The sequence below is a fragment of the Rhinolophus sinicus genome, linkage group LG02, assembly GCF_036562045.2.
Source record: "Rhinolophus sinicus isolate RSC01 linkage group LG02, ASM3656204v1, whole genome shotgun sequence".
NCBI classification, from domain to species: domain Eukaryota; kingdom Metazoa; phylum Chordata; class Mammalia; order Chiroptera; family Rhinolophidae; genus Rhinolophus; species Rhinolophus sinicus.
Genome location: NC_133752.1, coordinates 45982599 through 46001565, shown reverse-complemented (window position 1 = coordinate 46001565; position 18967 = coordinate 45982599). Strand labels below are relative to the sequence as shown.

General features: G+C 35.4%; 1 protein-coding gene and 1 long non-coding RNA gene across 2 annotated transcripts; one reads left to right on the top strand and one right to left on the bottom strand.

Moving 5' to 3' along the window:
- Positions 1-308: 308 nt before the first annotated feature.
- On the bottom strand, positions 309-1370 carry LOC141569652 (uncharacterized). The gene is made up of 2 exons (XR_012493364.1): positions 1132-1370; positions 309-537 (listed from the first exon to the last, which is right to left on the bottom strand). It is a non-coding gene; the product is annotated as an uncharacterized LOC141569652 (long non-coding RNA).
- Positions 1344-18914, top strand: NUDT9 (nudix hydrolase 9). The gene is made up of 8 exons (XM_019731257.2): positions 1344-2022; positions 5307-5546; positions 8120-8215; positions 10381-10467; positions 12213-12324; positions 14336-14482; positions 15281-15365; positions 18401-18914. Exons 1-8 carry the CDS (start codon positions 1916-1918, stop codon positions 18577-18579), a joined length of 1053 nt encoding a protein of 350 aa, XP_019586816.1. The 5' UTR covers positions 1344-1915; the 3' UTR covers positions 18580-18914.
- Positions 18915-18967: the final 53 nt, after the last annotated feature.

The window sequence follows — 18967 nt, the reverse complement described above, 5'->3', positions numbered from 1 at the left end:
GGCTCAAAGAACTTCCTATGAGAACTCCTTTCTGTTTTTCCCGTTCTTGGATCAGAGGTTTTGTGACTCAGTAACTTACTCCTTTCCTTCCTAATGATTGTCAGCAGACTTTAAAATGAGCTGCATCTTTTAAACAGAACCTGCCTAATACATTTCCAGTTTAAGCAGAGGTTGATGGCTGTCAACAACACCAAGAGCAAAATTTATCTGATCAGAGGAAGCCAAGTCCAAATATTTTTTAAAAAGCAAGCATTTTAATGATAGCTTCACTACCCAAGAGAACTGTCAAAGATAAAGCTGGATGCCAATTAAAGCTGAAAAGACACATTTTATTCAGTAATACTACTGCATGAACTGAATTCAACTTCCCTGAAACAGAAGGCTGGAGATTTTTTAAAGGGTGGAGTGTGTAAAGGGCAAGGCACTGAAAGGTGTTAAGGGGGGTCGGTGAGTGATCCATGTGACTAGGCCATCTGGGTGTCTTACTTGGCACTTATGAGGAGAAACAAACTTCCATCTTCATGACAGGAGGCAGTACTGCAAGTTGAAGAAAGGAGCCCACAGTTAGGCCCTTACCCTTCCACAGGGACTGGGAGCTAGCTCAGAGTGATAGTCCCTGAATGCTTGCATTTCAAAGATAGGTGCTCTCAGGTCCTTGAGGAGACAGTTCTGGGTCACAGATTTATGGCACCAAGGGCAGAGAAAGGATACGTAATTGCAAGCTTTCTAAGGACACTGCTCTAAGAGAGGCGTTCTGGGCCTATGACCAGGTTTTGTCTGGAATAAACAATTAAGTCTCCTGGTGGTGTTGAATTTTTCAAGGTAGACATTTTAAGGGGGGTGGAAGTTTGGGGCAGATGCTGGGATCATCCCAGCGGCAAGGCCATAAGTTGCTAGAAGCCATAGTCGAGTTTGGTCAAGTCTCCTCGTGGGGAGGTTTAGATGGAGTCGTTATTTGGTAAGAGTTTCCCCCTGTTCAGAACTGTACAGTGTGATTAATCTGGATTTTAAAGCGGTCAGTTTTATGTCTGTCTATACCACACCACTGCAACAGTGCATTACGTACTTAAGTTTAACATTTACCACATTAATAAGGTAACAATTATAAAAGATAAAATCCAAGTTACAGACTATTTTGGAGAATCTGAATTGCCAACTTTCAATTTGGCTCATTTTTGCCTCGAGTTCCTCTTGGCCGTGTGCCTGTTTCGCAGCTGGTTTACTCCTCCACGGGTTTGTCAGGACCATACCCACAAAGCCTTTGTGAAAATTAGCAACTGCAGCAACTTGGTAAAAGAGGAAGAGAAAAAACCTTAGCTCCGTTGGTTTTAAGTCTCTTGTCTACCTCCTTTTCCCATAACCCCTCCCTCAGCGGTGACTCAGACGCGCGTGGTTCACTGTACCAGCTGCCTGTGACCCCTTCTGGCCTAAAGAAAGAGGACAACACACTTCTCTTACTCCCCTTTCTTTCTCCTTCTTCCCCCTTCACTTCCGCGTCTTTTTTCCCCCCACTTTCTCCTTTTTCTTCCGCGACCCCCTGCGCAGACTCGAAAGGAGAACTCAGGCGTTAGGAAGCCGGTCTGGTCTTCGCTTTGCGGCGCAGGCGTAAAGCGTCGTCACGCACCAGGAACGTCAAGGGGCCCGGGTCACTGATCCCGGCAGCCGGGGCGGGGAGCGTTGGCGCCCCTTGGTGATCTGGCTGCTTTTCTCGCACTGAGGGAAAGCCGGACTGTTATTTTAGGGCTCCTGGTCTCTGTGTATTTATGAGGTAGACCTAGCCACTCCCTCTCGGGATCGGGACGGCGGCGGGTCCTAGCACCCGCTAGATACCCGGGGACCGGGGCTGTGGGGCAGGCGGAAGCTGCGGGCTCAAGCTAAAGCGGCCTCTCTACATGAAGCCACCTGCGGGACGTTGATGGCCAGACGCGTCCTGGGAAAGACTTTAGCCACGGTGTCTCTTTCTGTGGCCTTGGCCTCTGTGACTGTCACGTGCTCGGTGTGTCGCAGCGTTCCGGAGTGCAGGTATAGACCCCTTCCTAGCGCTGGCTGCTTCCAAGACCGAGGGTTGCTGTGGGAACCAGCTTCTGGTCCCGCGGATTCTGTAGGCTTCGCTTGCGTTCCGGGTTTTTATAGCGATATGCGTACACATTTTCAAAAAGGCTCAAGATGTTTTATCTGCCCTTTGAGGAAAACTAGTGATAGTGATCTTTCTTGATCTCTGCTGTTGAAATTTGCAATCCTCCATATGTCACCGACGTTAGTGTCCACAGAGGTGTTTGGGTGTGGATTTGTCCCTTGCTGTTTTTTCACCCCCTAGTTAATACTTAAAACTGATTAAAGTTAATACATGCACACAGTTTAAAAACGTGGACAGCATAAATGGTGTAAAATGAAAAGTGTAAGTTATTCTTTCTCTCAACCTCTACTTTTGGTGTTTTTATTATCTACCTCTTTTTCTTGATTTGTCAACTCTGGATAAATTTAGGGATTTATGGTATCTCACATTGCCTCTTATTTTTATTCTCCTGTTCTTTGGTTTTTATTCTCCAAGTTCATTGTTAAGGAAATACGGTGGCTACTGAATTACTCATACAGAATTCAGTCCTGTGCTTTCTATTAGTCAGCTTTTCTATGGAACTGTAAATTTTGACAAGAACCTTTTCATTCCCTAAATGCTCTAAGAGCAGACTTAAAAATTATATATCCAGTTCATTCTTTTATTAGTTTCAGGTGTACAAAACAACTTAGTGATGAGACATTTATATACCTCACAAAGTGATAACCCCAGGAGGTCTATTACCTGACACTGTACATAATTATTACAATATTATTGTCTGTATTCCCAAACAGTGCTTTACATCACTGTGACTCTTTTGTAACTACCAATTTGTACTTCTTAATCCCTTCATCCTTCTCACCTAACCCCCTCCGAACTAGTAACCATCAGTTTGTTCTCTGTATCTATGAGTCTGTTTCTGTTTCGTTTGTTCTTTTATATTCCACATATAAGTGAGATCATATGGTATTTTCTTTCTCAATCTGATTTATTTCACTTAGCATAATACCCTCTAGGTCCATCAATATTGTCACAAATGGTAAGATTTCATTCTTTTTTCATAGCAGAGTGGTAATCCATTGTATATATGTACCACAGTTTCTTTATCCAGTCATCTGTTGAAGGGCATTTCAGTTGTTTCTATATATTGGCTATTGTAAATAACACTGCAGTGAATATAGGGGTGCATATATCTTTTTGAATTAGTGTTTTGAATTTCTTTGGATAAATACCCAGGAGTGGGATTGCTGGGTCATGAGGTAGTTTTATTTTTAATTTTTTGAGGAACTTCCATACTGTTTTCTGTAGTGGCTGCATCAATTTGCAATCCCACCAACAGTGCACAGGAGTTCTCTTTTCTCCACATCCTCGCCAGCACTTGCTTGTTGATTTATTGATAATGGCCATTCTGACAGGTGTGAGGTGATATCTCATTGTGTTTTTTATTTGCATTTTTCTGATGATTCGTGACCGTTGAGCATCTTTTCATATGTCTGTGGCCATATGTATGTCCTCTTTACGTTTATTCAGGTACTTTGTCCATTTGTTAATTGGATTGTTTGTTTTTTTGGTGTTGAGTTTTATGAGTTTTTTAATAAATTTTGGGTATTAACCCCTTATCAAATGTATCATTGGTGAATATCTTTTCCCCATTCAGTTAGGTGTCTTTTTGTTCTGTTGATGGTTTCCTTTGCTGTGCAAAACTTTTTAGTTGTAGTCCCATTTGTTTTTTTTCTTTTGCTTCCCTTGTCTTAGGGGATATATCAGTAAAAATATTACTAAGGGTAATGTCTGAGAGTTTACTGCCTATGTTTTCTTTTAGGAGTTTGATAGTTTTGGGTCTTACATTTAAGTCTTGAATCTATTTTGAGTTTATTCTTGTACATGGTGTAAGAAGGTGGTTCAGTTTCATATTTTTGCATTTACCTGTCCAGTTTTCCCAGCACTATTTATCAAATAGACTGCCTTTACCCCAGTGTATATTCTTGCTTCCTTTGTCATAGATTAAATGACTATGTAGGCATGGGTTTATTTCTGGATCTCTATTCTGTTTCATTGATCTGTGTGTCTGTTTTTATGCCAATACCATGCTGTTTTGATTACTGTGGCCTTGTAGTATACTTTGATATCAGATAGCGTGATACCTCTGGCTTCATTCTTCTTTCTCAGGATTGCTGTGGCTGTTTGGGATCTTTTGTGGTTCCATATAAATTTTAGGATTACTTGTTCTAGTTCTGTGAAAAATGCCATTTGTATTTTGATAGGAATTACATTAAATCAATAGATTACTTTGGGTATGGACATTTAAACTATATTAATTCTTCCTATCCATGAGTATGGTATATGCTTCCTTTTATTTGTATCTTCCTTAATTTCTCTTTTCAATGTCTTATAATTTTCTGAGTACAGGTCTTATACCTCCTTGGTTAAATTTTTTCCTAGGTATTTTATTTTTTTTGGATATATACCAAGCTGTACATTACATCCCCATGACTTATTTATTTTATAACTGGAAGGTTGTACTTTATGTCTACCTTTACTCATTTTGTACCTGTGGCAACCACCAATCTGTTCTCTGTACGGATGCATTTTTTTTTCTTTTTAGATCCACATATAAATGACATCATATGGTATTTGTTTTTCTTTGTCTGACTTATTTCAGTTAGCATAATGCCCTCAAATTCCATCCATGTTGTTGCCAATTACAAGACTAAAGTTTACACTTTGTATATTACAGCCTGACTTTAAGTAATGTTATATTACTTTAGGTACAATGTAAGAACCATATAACAGTATATTTTTATTTTCCAGTTATTCTTCCTTTTTGCTACTTTTGCCATACATTTTACTCATGTATATTAGATTGTAGACTGTTCTTACAAATGTATTACTTCATGTAGACTTAAACAGTCTTCTTTTACATTTGTTTTTATTGTTGTATTTCCAATACAAGCTACCCTTCCCCAACTTTTGTGCTAGTAAAAGTATACTTCTGTCCGTTTTTCTCAACTAGAGTAAATCAGTGTAGGTTCCAATTAATAAGATTTAGCAATATTTTCTGAATTTTCATATTTGAAAATAATTTTTCACAGATATTGGACCTTTATACTAATATGCATCAAACTTGAATTTTCTGATTTTTAAGTCTTTGAATTGAAAAGTATGTTTTGGGGTCTTTGAATTATGTTCTTTAATTTTTGTTGTTATTATTTATGTAAAATATTTTCCTTTTTTTTTTTTTTCCTCCCAGAAACTCATTTTCATCCTGTGGGTTTCATCTTAACTCCAACATCATGTCTGGTTCTAGTGGTGCCAAAGTGAAGTCCCACAAAAAGGCTCGGACATCTCCTTACCCAGGTTCAAAAGTTCAGCGCAGCCATGTTCCTAATGAGAAAGTAGGCTGGCTTGTTGAGTGGCAAGACTATAATCCTGTGGAATACACTGCAGTCTCTGTCTTGGCTGGACCGCGGTGGGCAGATCCTCAGCTCAGGTGAGCAAATTCGCTGGCATCAGCTGGGTGTAAGACCTTTAGAGAAGGTAATGGTTGTATTTATAAATTTTTATTTTGACAGCGGAAAAAAATCATTTTTATCTAGTGGTTGACTTTGTTAAAACTCAGTTTCTCTATTTGCTTGAATTCTTGCCAAAGTTAGACAGTCCATATTTATTTATTCTTTTGGGGGTTTTATGATGATCATTCCAAATAGGTAAATCTATTTTGCGATGGAGTTTTTTGTTTTGTGAAATGACAGCTGGTGGTATTTGTTTTCATTTGTTTTGTCTGGTTAGCAATAGAACATATATTGTGGTTATTTACATACACAGCTACACTTGTATTTGAAGTAGTGAAAATATTTATCAGAAGTTTTTTTCCAGATTACTAAAAACAGGATGATAAAATTAGACCAGTGTGAAAAAATAGTAAAGGGATAGATGAAGGAGAGAGAGAAAACAAGGAAAACAAAAAACTCAGGGAAAAATGTGATTTGATGAAATTCATTGAAATGCTACATTGATTTGCATTTTATGTTTATGTTCCTTTTAATAAATACAATGATAGAGTTTTTTTAATGTACTAACTGAGCTAGGCACTCTACGAAATGTTTTAAAAGCATTATTTAATTATAACTATTCTGGAATGCAAATAGGATTGTCATTTCTACTTTATAGAAAAACAAAACACACACAAAAAATGGAAGCACAGAAAGTTTTCCCTTTGCATATTGTCACAGAGCTATTAGATGGTATAGCTTGGACTTGAGCTCTGACTCCAGAATTTGTGTTCTTAACTGCTGTGGTAAACTGCTTAGTCAAGGACAGTTTTATAAGTTTAATTTACTGGGTTTATTGTAAATAGTCCTCTTAAGGCATTATTTAATTAAGTAAAAAATTTTGCTAGTTGGATAGATCTAGTATTAGTTCCTTAGATGTTTAAACTTTACCATGGACTCATTGCTGTCACTTGACCTATAGTTTCCTTATTTTATCCAAAGATGTTTTTGTAACTTTGTGATAGTACTTGGATTATGAATTAATCATGAAGCTGACCTATGGAGAAATTATAAGCTTTAAGTAAGTTCCATTTCCTCCTTTTAGAGGATGTACGTTACGCATTTATACATACATTATACATACCCATTATGCACAAATAAAATTAATGACATTGGCTGGGGTGCTATATATAGTGTAAACAGAGGAAGATTGAATACTTTTTCGTAGTTTTCATTCAATTTTTTTAAAGTTGAATTTACATCACCACCTAAATCAAGCTTTATTACTAATATTAATGCTTTAATTATAATTAGATTCATGCTTTTTAAATTTTAACAGTGAATTTCTAGAGTCCCAAGAGCATTCTAATTCTGGTTTTACAATTTCATGATTTTTACCATTATTTTTATTTGTGTGTTAGATGGAAGCTTGGTTAGAAGTCTTGAGAAAATATGTGGATCATTCAAATTGGAAATTATTCCCAAAGGAGAGCACAAATATTTCTATACTCACTTACTGGAATTAAAGCAAGAAAAAAACTGAAACTTGTGTCAGCATTCCCCATGAACTGTCCAGTGCTATACAACTCTTTAGTCACTGACAATGCTGTTATGTCAGTGATTTCTTTATCTATACTGGTTTTAAAATATTTTTGGACGACCGGATGCCTAAGTTGGTTAGAGCGCGAGCTCTGAACAATAGGGTTCCCTGAATGTTTCCCACATGGGCCAGTGAGCTGTGCCCTCCACGACTAGATTGAAGACAATGAGCTGCCGCTGAGCTTTCTGAGGGTTGGCCAGATGGCTCAGTTGGTTAGAGCTCGAGCTCTTAACAACAAGGTTGTCGGTTCAATTCCCGCATTGGATGGTGGGCTGCGTCCCCTGTTACTAAGATTGAAAACGGCAACTGAACTTGGAGCTGAGCTGCGCCCTCCACAACTAGATTGAAGGACAACGACTTGGAGCTGATGGGCCCTGGAGAGACATACTGTTCCCCAGTATTCCTCAATAAAATAAAAATAAAAATAAATAGTTTGTAAAAAAAAATTTATTTTGTTGAGGTATGATATAAATACAATAGAAGTACACATTTATTTAGTGTTTAGGTATAGCTCAGTAAAAATTTTATCTTTATATAGCTCTGTAAATACTTCTCAGATTAAGATCTGGGACATTTCCAGTATATTATATCTATTTTAATTTGCATTATATTTATTATGAAGTTTGTGGGGTGAATTCACTATTTTGTGGGTTTACTTTGATAAAAATACTAATAGGTGCACATCTGAAGAAATTAAAATTACTTTGTGGCAATAGAAACATTGAGATATCGGAAGGAATCTTATTTTTGAACCACACAGGAACCAATAGTTACCATATTTTGCCCACAAACCATTCCTTCTTGCTAATAGTAATACAGACGTTTTTTGTAGCGTGTGGGAGGAAGTCCAGTTGTTCTGTCATTAGTCCTTCCCAGAGGGATTATGTTATACATTCTTGTAAGCTGTTTTGGTTAAGCTGTTGGTGGTATTGGACTATTATTTCTTATTTTATATTGGTATTCTCATTACAGTGAAAGTAACTTTTCTCCCAAGTTTAATGAAAAAGATGGGCAAGTTGAGAGAAAGAGCCAGAATGGCCTATATGAGATTGAAAATGGAAGACCTAGGTAGGTACTGGGAATGGAACTTCTTACAATAATGGGTCTTCAAAAGGTAGGAAATATAATTAACATTTATTGAGTGCTTGTGTATGCCAGACATTGTGTAAAATAATTTATATATGTGATCTAATTAAATCATCACACTAACGGGGTGGATTTTTCTAGTTCTATTTACAGATGAGAGAGAATGTAAGCAATTTACATATAGTGAGTAAGTGGCAGAGGCAGGATTTGAATGTCTTTTTGTAACTCAACCTTCAAAGTAGGAATAATTAATTGAATAAGTTAACAGACAAAGGGTTGAAAATTGTATGTTTAGTAGTTATTTATTAAATAGTAAAAGTAAGAATTTGTCCAGCATGTAAGAGTAAAAATAAAAATAGCTCAATCATTTAACATCAAGAATCTTTCTGTACTTTTAAAAATGATTTTTCTGCACAACTCCAAAAGTTTCCATTTTCCTTAAGTAGACATTGTAAAAGTTTGGAAGAAATGTGAAAATTAGCATGACCCAAATAAAACAAAGGAAGGATCACAGATGGTTCTCACCTTGTAAAAATGTTGTAATTTGTATTCTTAGTTCCTCTGGGACTAGGAAATTGACAGTACTGCTCTCACTGCAACCTGGTCCTTTAGTTTTGCAAAACCCTTTCTTTGGTCGGAACTTATTTGCCTTTTTATGTTATTGAATCTTTCAAAGTCAAACACTCCTTGCATTTGACTTATTCCTTAGGTTCTTTTCTGGGTAAAATATATTAAAAGATACGTATATATATAAAATGATAGGCAGCAAGGGCAAGATAATATGTTGTTTTAGTCCAGCCTCTTGGACTAATAGAAACCAACTCTAGCTTGCCTAAGCAAAAAGTGAGCTGTACTCTAGCACTATAGAATCTCAAGGAGCCCAAAGCTAACTTTAGGAAAGGGTGAAATTGGATATCCACCCGGATTGTCTCTCTCCCTCATGTCTGCTTTTATACCTATGTTGCCTTCATTTCTCTTTCCCTACAAACACCTTTCTCTGCTTCTCAAGCTGCATGGTAGTCTATATGTCTTTTCTAAAACTTCCAGTTTACAAGGTATAGGCTTGGTCATCTCTAAAACTAACATTCTCTGTCTTAATATTGGCTTTGATCATTTGTGTTCAGGGGTGGTTACGTGGAATAAAACATAGTTACTGGCCACCCTGCCCCTCTTCCTGTGAATTTGGAAAGTAGAATTTTGTCACCTGGCCAGATGTCGTATCGTGCCTTTTTGTCTTTATCTGCAAGTCTTGCTGAAATATTTTTGAGTCTAGTACAAAACAATATAAAAATTCATTTAGCTTTAATAACAGTCACTGGGAAGAACAGAATAAAAAGAGAGGGTAGAAAGAGAAAGTTTGGCAAGTTATTTACTTTTACATACTGGGAGGACAAAAATATAATATTAAATAGGTAAGATATCAGATTAGGGCATTTTACTGGTACATAATGATGAAATTTGAACATTTAAGGAATATTGATTAAAAGAAAATTACTCAGACATGAGTGTTGCTATGTTTATCTGACAGACTTTTTAATATTCGATAATGGCATTAAGTTAAATAGTAAGTTGACATTTTTATAAATTTTTTTTCTTTAAAATTTGAATACTTGAAGTCCTGAAATATTAAATAATACATATTACTGATAATAAATATTAAGAAGCCACTGAGGAAAAATGGACTTTAAAATGTAACAAAAAAATATTTTAATGGGAAAGGTTATAGGACAGTGGCGTTGAAAAAGAGGATGGTGAGAAAGTGAAGCATGGGTGTCCTGAATAAATCATCACTGTTGTAGCGATAGATGATTAGGTACACAGCATTTCATCCTCCAAGTTTAAGAATACAATAAGGTTCTAGTGTGAATTTAGGAGTATAGGTGAAAACTGAAACAAATTCTTTTATTGTAGAACAACTTCGGAAATAAGATCCTCCTCCTGGATCAAGTCCAAAGCTTAAGACATGCACAAAAGTTAAATAACAGTGAAAGGAAATACGTGCTTTTAGTGCTAGATATGTGATAGTCCTCCTGCATTTGTGTGCAGATATGATTTTCCTCTTAGAGCTCTTATTACTTTTTATTGGGCCATATCAAGTTGGGTTGAAAGAGATGAACCCTTTCAGTTAATTTTGTTTTTCCCCCCAGAAATCCTGTAGGGCGGACAGGACTGGTTGGCCGAGGGCTTTTGGGGCGATGGGGCCCAAATCATGCTGCAGATCCCATCATAACCAGGTAAGAACTAAAAAAACATTTCAGTAGTAAAGAGCTGAGTGATTGGAAAAATACAGACTGCAACCATGTGTTTACATATACATGTACATATGAGGTGATATCAAACAATATGGTGAATGTTTAAATAAAAAAATTTATTACAGTAAAAGACACATTGCCATTAATCCCCCTTAAAGTACTCCCCCTCGCTTCGAGCACACTTATCCCATCATTCTTGCCACTTTATGAAGCAGTTCTGGGAGTCCTCTTTCGTGAGTGTCTTTAGTTGCACTGCTGTGACTGCCTTGATGTCCTCAGTCGATTCAAAACTTTTACCTTTCATGGTCATTTTGACTTTGGGGAAGAGCCAGAGTCGCACGGTGTCATATCCGGTGAATAAGGTGGATGAGGACACACTGCAATGTTTTTATTTGACAGAAATTGCCATACCAGAAGCGATGTGTGACATGGAGTGTTGTCATGATGGAGGATGATTTACGGCACACTTTAAAACACACCTTTTCTCAACTGTAGCTCACACCTGACTGACTGCACCGAACAAGTAGAAACTTGTCACACATTGTTACTAAGGTTCGATGTGCTGCTTCCCATATTGAAAATCCCTGCCTTTCCGTTGGATGGCACTTGGCAGCAGCATTCACTGTAGTTTGTGATCAAAACAGAAAGGCTGTGTGTCACTGTACTTACCAAACTGTCACTCTGGCTTATAATTTATTCACTTGCATGTCTAGCTCCATTGCTAGACTATGAGCTCTTTCAGGGGAGGAATTATGGGTTAGATATGGTCGTCGGCCACCATATAAAAAAATTTGGCAACTCAAAGTTTATTTCATTGAGATTCCTGCAGAGCAGTGATTAGACAATAGGCTTTCTTTTTCGGTTTAGTATTGGAAGTTCAAAATCTTTATCTTTGCATAAGAGAGTATTAGAACAATTCTTAAAATTGGGAGGGGGAGGGTAAATACGGTTGGAGTTGGGAAGAGGCGATTTATCAGCATCTCTGGGAAGAAAGCTGTGATTAGAAAAAGTGCATTCTGAAATTATCATTGCCTTGATACTTTTTTTAAAAAAACATGCAATTCAATTCAAAATAATAAAATTAAAGGATAGAGTGAGATTTTTTTTGTTTAAATCAAAGAAGGGCATAAAGATTGAGAAGTACTACTTTTTTTTTTTTTTTTTGGTATGGAGGGCTCAGCTCACAGTGGCTCATGTGGGGACTGGCAACCTCGGTGTTAGCAGCACCATACTTTAACCAAGTGAGCTAATAGGCCACCCCCAAGAAGTACTACTTTTGAGACCAGTTGAACCTGTATCATATAACCTGCTTTTCTGATAACAGAGTGAACTGTTAAAAGCAAATACTACCGATCTTTTACACTACCTGTAATTCTTAAAAAGGATCCTTGGACTTTATTTTTAATTAAAATTTTTTTTTTTAACTTTTATGATCCTTCCTTTAAATTCTGTTCTGCTTTTAAATTTCTTTTTTTGATAGCATTTTAAAACTGTAAAAACTGTTTATATCCTGAATTTTTATTATGAAGAATACAATATCTTTTACAGAAAGGCCTGGTTTGTAACAGTGCTTACATATAGAATATTTCAAATATAAAACATTTTTTTGGTAAAAGTAGCTGATTTGAGGTACATTTATATGTACTCTTTATAACTTTGTCTCAAGCTTGAGATAGAACCTTTGTCTTTGTTCTAAATCAGTTATGCTCTTACATTACTATTTACAGGTGGAAAAAGGATAGAAGTGGAAATAAAATCACCCACCCCATTTCTGGGAAAAACATCTTACAGTTTGTTGCAATCAAAAGGAAAGACTGTGGAGAATGGGCACTCCCAGGGGTGAGCATTATAATTAGATCAAATTAATGTTTTAAGTTCTTTTTAGTTGCTTTATTTACTGCAAGGTTATTGTGTGTGGATCTTTTCTGCTTCATTTATCCTCCATTCTTCCCCACTTCAACTAGTAATTCTTTTGTAATTCATCACTGCAATGAAGTGTCATTGCCAATACCAAGTATAGGATAATACAACAAGGCATTTAGAATCTGAGTCTAAATCTAAAACCCTTGGGAAAGAACATGGATTTTGAAGTTAGACTTAGGCTTATGTCCTGACCTTTCCACTTTGAGCTGAGTGATGTAGATTTCTGATCCTCATTTTTACAATAAAGATAATCATATCTGCTTCATAAGATTGCTAGATGTATAGCATACAGAGCAGCTGGTGTAAAGTAGGTACTCATTATTGTGGGGTCCCATCTCAGAACTCAATATCTACTCCAAGCCCCAGGTAAGATTTTTAGCATTTTTTTGTTTTCTGATAACTTTAGATATAATAAAATAGATAACTTTTATTACTTACTGTTCCTTGTAGTTTTTAAAATTTCCATAATATCAGGAAGAGTGTACTTTTGTTGAGTTCATGTTAGTGGTATATTTGAAGTGGCTTTTAAAAACGTGTATGTATGTGGCATATTTAATATCATATTGTGAAATGGAGATAGTTTGATGAGCAGATGACATACCATTATCTGCAAGAATGACTTTTTTCTTTGTGGGATAAAAATGGAATGGAAAGGAATATCTCAGTTCACTGTGATAAAAGCCCAGGCTAATTATTACCCGCCAAATAGTGAAACTTCACTCATGCTGAGTGCAAAGTGCAATAATGATTACATCATAGGATTTTATATTTTTATTGTCATTTGAAATTTCTGATCAGTCAGGGGACTGTTGTCACTGATACAATTTTTACAGTCAGTCACCTAATCAGTATATTCCGAGTATCTGCCTTTTTTGTCAGCTAATAATTTTAGACATTAAGGATACAGCAGCAACATAAACAAACATCCCTGTCCTCTTGGTGCTTACATTCCAGAGGGGGAGACAGGTGACATAAGATGTATTATTGTATGCTAGAAGGATATAACTATTAAAAAAACTAAAGCAAGAAAGGGGACTAGGAAGTGTTTGAGAGTTTGCAGTTTTAGATAGGATGTTTAGAGTTTCCCTGAGAAGGTAACATTTGAGTAAAGAACTGAAGGAGGTGAATGAGTGAATGATATGGCTGTCTGGGGAAAAGCATCTTGGACAGAAGTAATAGGTGCAAAGTTCCTAAGGTGGGTGTATGTCTGGTACACCCCAGGAGCATTGAGGAGGTCAGTGGGCTGGAATGGAACGAACAATGGGGAAAGTATCAACTTGCTGTATTCTTCCTTGCCTCCAGGCCTTCCTTCCTTAGCTTGCTTTTGTAAAATACTAGGAAAGCAGTCTGATTGGCTTCGTTTACCATAGGCTAACCTTGGACCAATTTCTGAGGTCAAGTATGTAAGATACCCCGATACGCTGCTTCTACTACCTTGTTTCCCCAAAAATAAGACCAAGATGGACAATCAGCTGTAATGTGTCTTTTGAAGCAAACATTAATATAAGACCCGGTCTTATTTTACTATAATATAAGACTGGGTCTTATATAGTATAAAGTATAATATAATATAATATAATATAATATGATATAATATAATATATAGTAACGGGTATAATATAATATAATAAATATAATACAATATAATATAATACTGGGTCTAATATAATATAATACCGGGTGTTATATTAATTTTTGCTCCAGAAGACACATTAGAGATGATTGTTCAGCTAGGTCTTATTTTCGGGGAAACACAGTAGAAACAAATGGTTTAGAGAAGAACATATGACAGAAGAATGGGGATCGTGATTGTGGGCAGATAGAACAATAATGCCTACTGCATCACTCAGTAAATATTTGTTGAATGAATTAAAGCCTATTATTATTATTATTATTATTATTATTTTAACAAAAATGTGACTCTTAGGGGATGGTGGATCCAGGAGAGAAGATTAGTGCTGCACTGAAAAGAGAATTTGGTGAGGAAGCTCTCAACTCCTTACAGAAATCCAGTGCTGAAAAGAGAAAATTAGAGGAACAGCTGCACAAACTCTTCAACCAGGAACATCTAGTGGTAAGAAATGGTAGTTCCTAGGATGATTTAGTTTTGTGGATTAGTGAAAATTACTTAAAGTTCACCTGGAAATCTGGTAGATCATTCTCTGAATAAAGTGAAATACTTGTATATTTGTAGTACATATACATAAAAACAACAAATTATAGTAGATCTTCACTGTAAGATTTTTATGTAAAGTTTTATAGCCCAACTTTACGTTGATTATTACATTTTTTCCTCTTAGTTTTTCTTTAGAGTAGGTGTGAACTAATGTAACACTGAGCTCGCCCATCCAACAGAAAACCTGTTTACAATTTTGCATGAAATCAGCTCTTTTGAAAGGACATTTCTGTTGAAATTATGTGATTCAGAGTGTTTCTGGTTGATAACCTTGTCTGTTTTGTCCAAACAATCTTTGTAAAGATTTTAAAGATTATCTTATAAGGTATATGTGCACGAATAAATAAGGAAAAGGACAGATTTTTTTGTTGTTGTTGGCTTTTGTTTGGATTGCTTTGTTTTCTTTCTAGAATTCAGATTTCTTAATTATTTATGTTGTCCAGTTTTTTTGAGGCACATTTGTGTTAAATGGCTAGATCCAGATCTTTCCATATATTAATGGCTTAAATATTAGTCTTTATTAACTTTATTTATAGATATCCTTTTTTAACTAGAAGAATCTAGTATGTCTGAAATGATAATCAAATAAATTAATAAAACAGAAGAATACCTAAATTATATAGACTTCTAAAAAATCATATGGCTAGATATGACTTACTGATTCTGAAATTAGAGTCTGCTTCCTTTTAAAAACAGATATATAAGGGATATGTTGATGATCCTCGAAACACTGATAATGCTTGGATGGAGACAGAAGCTGTGAACTACCATGATGAAACAGGTAATTTTACTTATGTTTATTAAACTAACTGGTTAGAGGATCAATTTAAGTCAAGCAGTCTACCAAGGCACAGTTAGATCTGGACTGTTTTAGCTTCTTAAGCCAATCAGCTCCTGATTATAGGGTTATATTATATGAAACCAAAATTGTTGTTACTAACAGAATACATGGAAGAAAGCCTGAAGTATTACCAGTAACTAATTTACTTTATTGGTAGCATATAAAATTAATATTGAATTTATGGACTAAAATTATGTGCCTTAACTTTGTCAGATTGTATACTATGAGTCCATTTGTGTAAGACAAAAACAAAAGCAACTGGAAATCTGGGTAGGAAGTATGGCCAGGATAAAATAAATTGGATTTATATCTGTCTTACTCTTTGAAATAGTTTTACAACAAACATGTATTGTTAAAACACAAGACAATACCAAAAAAATTCCAGATACTGAAAAATAAAATCTTATTACAAAAAGAGAGGGGAAATCTGCTATCTTAAAAATTTATTAGGACCTTTAATTTATACATTGAATGGCTTCTCTTAAAACATTTTTTATTACTAAATTGGATGACATTTTGAATATTTTGTTTTCATCGGTAGCATAATGAAGTGAGGGTACCATTATGTGAGAGACCTGACTGTCCTACTCATTGCTGTTTTCTGAGCTGCGTGCCCTTGTGCAAGTTACTTGTTCTCTTGGACTCAGTTTTTTCACTTAATAAGATTGGCTGGAACTAGAAGATCTGTCACTTTCACTTTCTGTGCTTTTGTTTGTTGAACTTGGGGAAACTGCTAGCACCATTTCCATTGCTGCTATACAACTACCCTGACTGAAGTATTAGAAGAGTTCATTCTGGTAATGAGAACTTAGAAGACATATTTCAGATGGAAAAATATTCATATACACATGTAACTTAGAAGCAGGTCTGTACTACTTAACTACTGATAAATTTGTTAACTATTTATATTTGGAGTTAAAAACAATGATCCTCTAGAGGTTGATTATATAGTTTATGAGTTGTTCAATTAACTGTTTTCATCCTTCCATTCTCTTTTTAAGCTTAAAATATTTCTGATCTGATAATTCCAAAACCTGATTCTGAAGCTTGCTTTGTCTCTCAGACTGTGTTTTTGCCTTTTCGTATGCTTTGTAGTGTTTTTTGAAAGCTGGATATGCTGTATCTAGTAAAAGGAACTGAGGCAGATAGGCCTTTCGTGTTGAATTTTATGTTTAAGTCAGGCTGTGCTTATTTATTATTTGCTGTAGTTCTAAGTGTCAGAAGCTAAAATTTCTGAATCAAGAAAATGTGATGTCCCCTCTCCCCCCCCAACACCACCAAGACTGGGCCTCTAGGAGATTTTCTCTCAAATTAGTCTATAGATTAGTTTCCAGAAATTAGTTAATTACCTTTTAAATGTGCCCACCACTTGCTGGCTCCAGTGGTGTGCTTCTGTTCCTAGTAAGTCGTGATTCTCTGTATTTGCCTATCTCTCCAGTTTTCAAGATGGCAATGTAACCTCTGACCTCAGTTCTCTGATGGATCCAAGAAGAATTCTTGATTTTGTTTGTTCAACTTTTTTCTTGTGATATGGTAGTGATAACTTCCAAGCTCTTTACATGTCAGATAGGACTCTAAACATTTTAGAATTTTGTTTTGTGTCATTTATGGGGTGACCAGAATGGAAGGGGGGGGGGTGTAAAAGAACTTTCCAGACATTATTAGTTCTAATACAGAGCATGTTTTAGAGGATGTTGTTATTTAGATAATCAGATATATTAACTTTTAGATTCAGGTTTATTTTTAATTCTGGTCTCCATTGATGGTTAGATGTAGTTGCAAAGAGGACACACAAAGAGCTGCCAATTTAGAATTGAAATTTGCAAACTTTTGTGCTAAACTCTAATTGATTGGCTCTTTTTCTAAAGAAGTAGTTTTATTATTTTATTATTACAAAGGTAACTATTATAAAGATAAAGGTAAACCGTGTTTATAAGTTATTTTAAAAATAAAGAGGAAAAATTTTAAAAACAGTTATTTCATTTCCCAAAGATGAACAGTGTTGACATTTTTTCTTCCAGACTTTGTATAGCTGTTTTTAAAATAAAAATGGGCTCATAATGTACGTTCTGTTTTTATACTTGAATTTTCACTTAAAAAAAATATATGGCCCTCTCTCCATGTCAGTATATATAGATCTGCTTCATTTTTAATGACTGTATAGGAGTCCATTGTATAGCTGTCCTATCATTTATTTAATCTGTGCCCTATAGGTGGAATTTTGGTTGTCTATTGTTTTCTTTTTGGTTATAAATGTTGCCTTGAATACTTGAACAGGCTTGTTTTTTTATGTCCTTAGGATAAATTCTTTGAAGTAGAATTGCTGGAGTGTTGATTGCATCCTCAGTGTCTGGTACAGAGTCTGGTGCATAAGAGGCACTCCGATATTTGTTAAATGAATACTCATCAGAGAGCATTTGCTTTTTAAAAGCATGTGATTAATGTTGCCAAATTGTCATACAGAAACATGCCATTTATATTCCGAATTGTGATTGTGGGCACTTTTAATTTTTTTGGTATTTATAATTAATAAATAAGTATATATATTAATATAATCATAAATATTTTCTTTTATGGTATCTGATTTGATTACATGCTTAGAAAAGTCCACTTACCCTAAAACTATAAAACGAGTTACGATTAATTGTTTTTTTTTTTAACATTTAAATCTCTAATCCCTCTAGAATTTATTCTGCTATAAGGTTTCATGCTTATTTAATATGAACTCTGTTTTTTTGTAGGATAATATTCCTACTTTTTAAAGAGAAAAGCTTTCTTACTGGTGCCGCTACTTAAAATTTAGGAACATGATTAAAATTTGGAATATTCTAGTTTTTAATTCACTTGACTACTTAAATACAATGATGATTTTATTTTTAGTAAGTATACTTGAAGATACAGAGTTATGCTAAAAAAGAAATGAATAAATGAATCACTTTTCCTTGGTGATGAAGATTTTTTTCTTTGGTAACCAGGTGAGATAATGGATAACCTTGCCTTAGAAGCTGGAGATGATGCTGGAAAAGTGAAGTGGGTAGACATCACTGATAAACTCAAGCTTTATGCCAGTCACTCTCAGTTTATTAAACTTGTGGCAAAGAAACGAGATGCGCATTGGAGTGAGGACCCTGAAACTGACTGCCATGGGTTGTAGCTCACATCTCCATGTAAGCCAAAGGCCGGCAAATGAGCGTGTTGAAAAGAAAACAGTATCTCGGAACTCATACTAGAAAGGACGCAGGGTAGGTGACTTGGAAATTATTTTATTCACTTTCAAAATGATTATCATTTAGAAGGTTTTACTTCAGAATAAAATTACTAAATGCAGTGAAGTGCAACACAGAATTTTCTGCTTTCCACTTAAAAGAATATAAACAGTCATATTTTGTATGTATTCTATGTAAGCATGCCTTAAACCAAATTCAAACAACTTTGATGCTCTTTGAAGAATCATAGTCTGAATAAAGATAAATTTCTAATCAGCTGTAACTTCAGCTTTCCATCTGGTTCTTGTTTACCAGTTGTTTTTTGTTCTCCTTGAT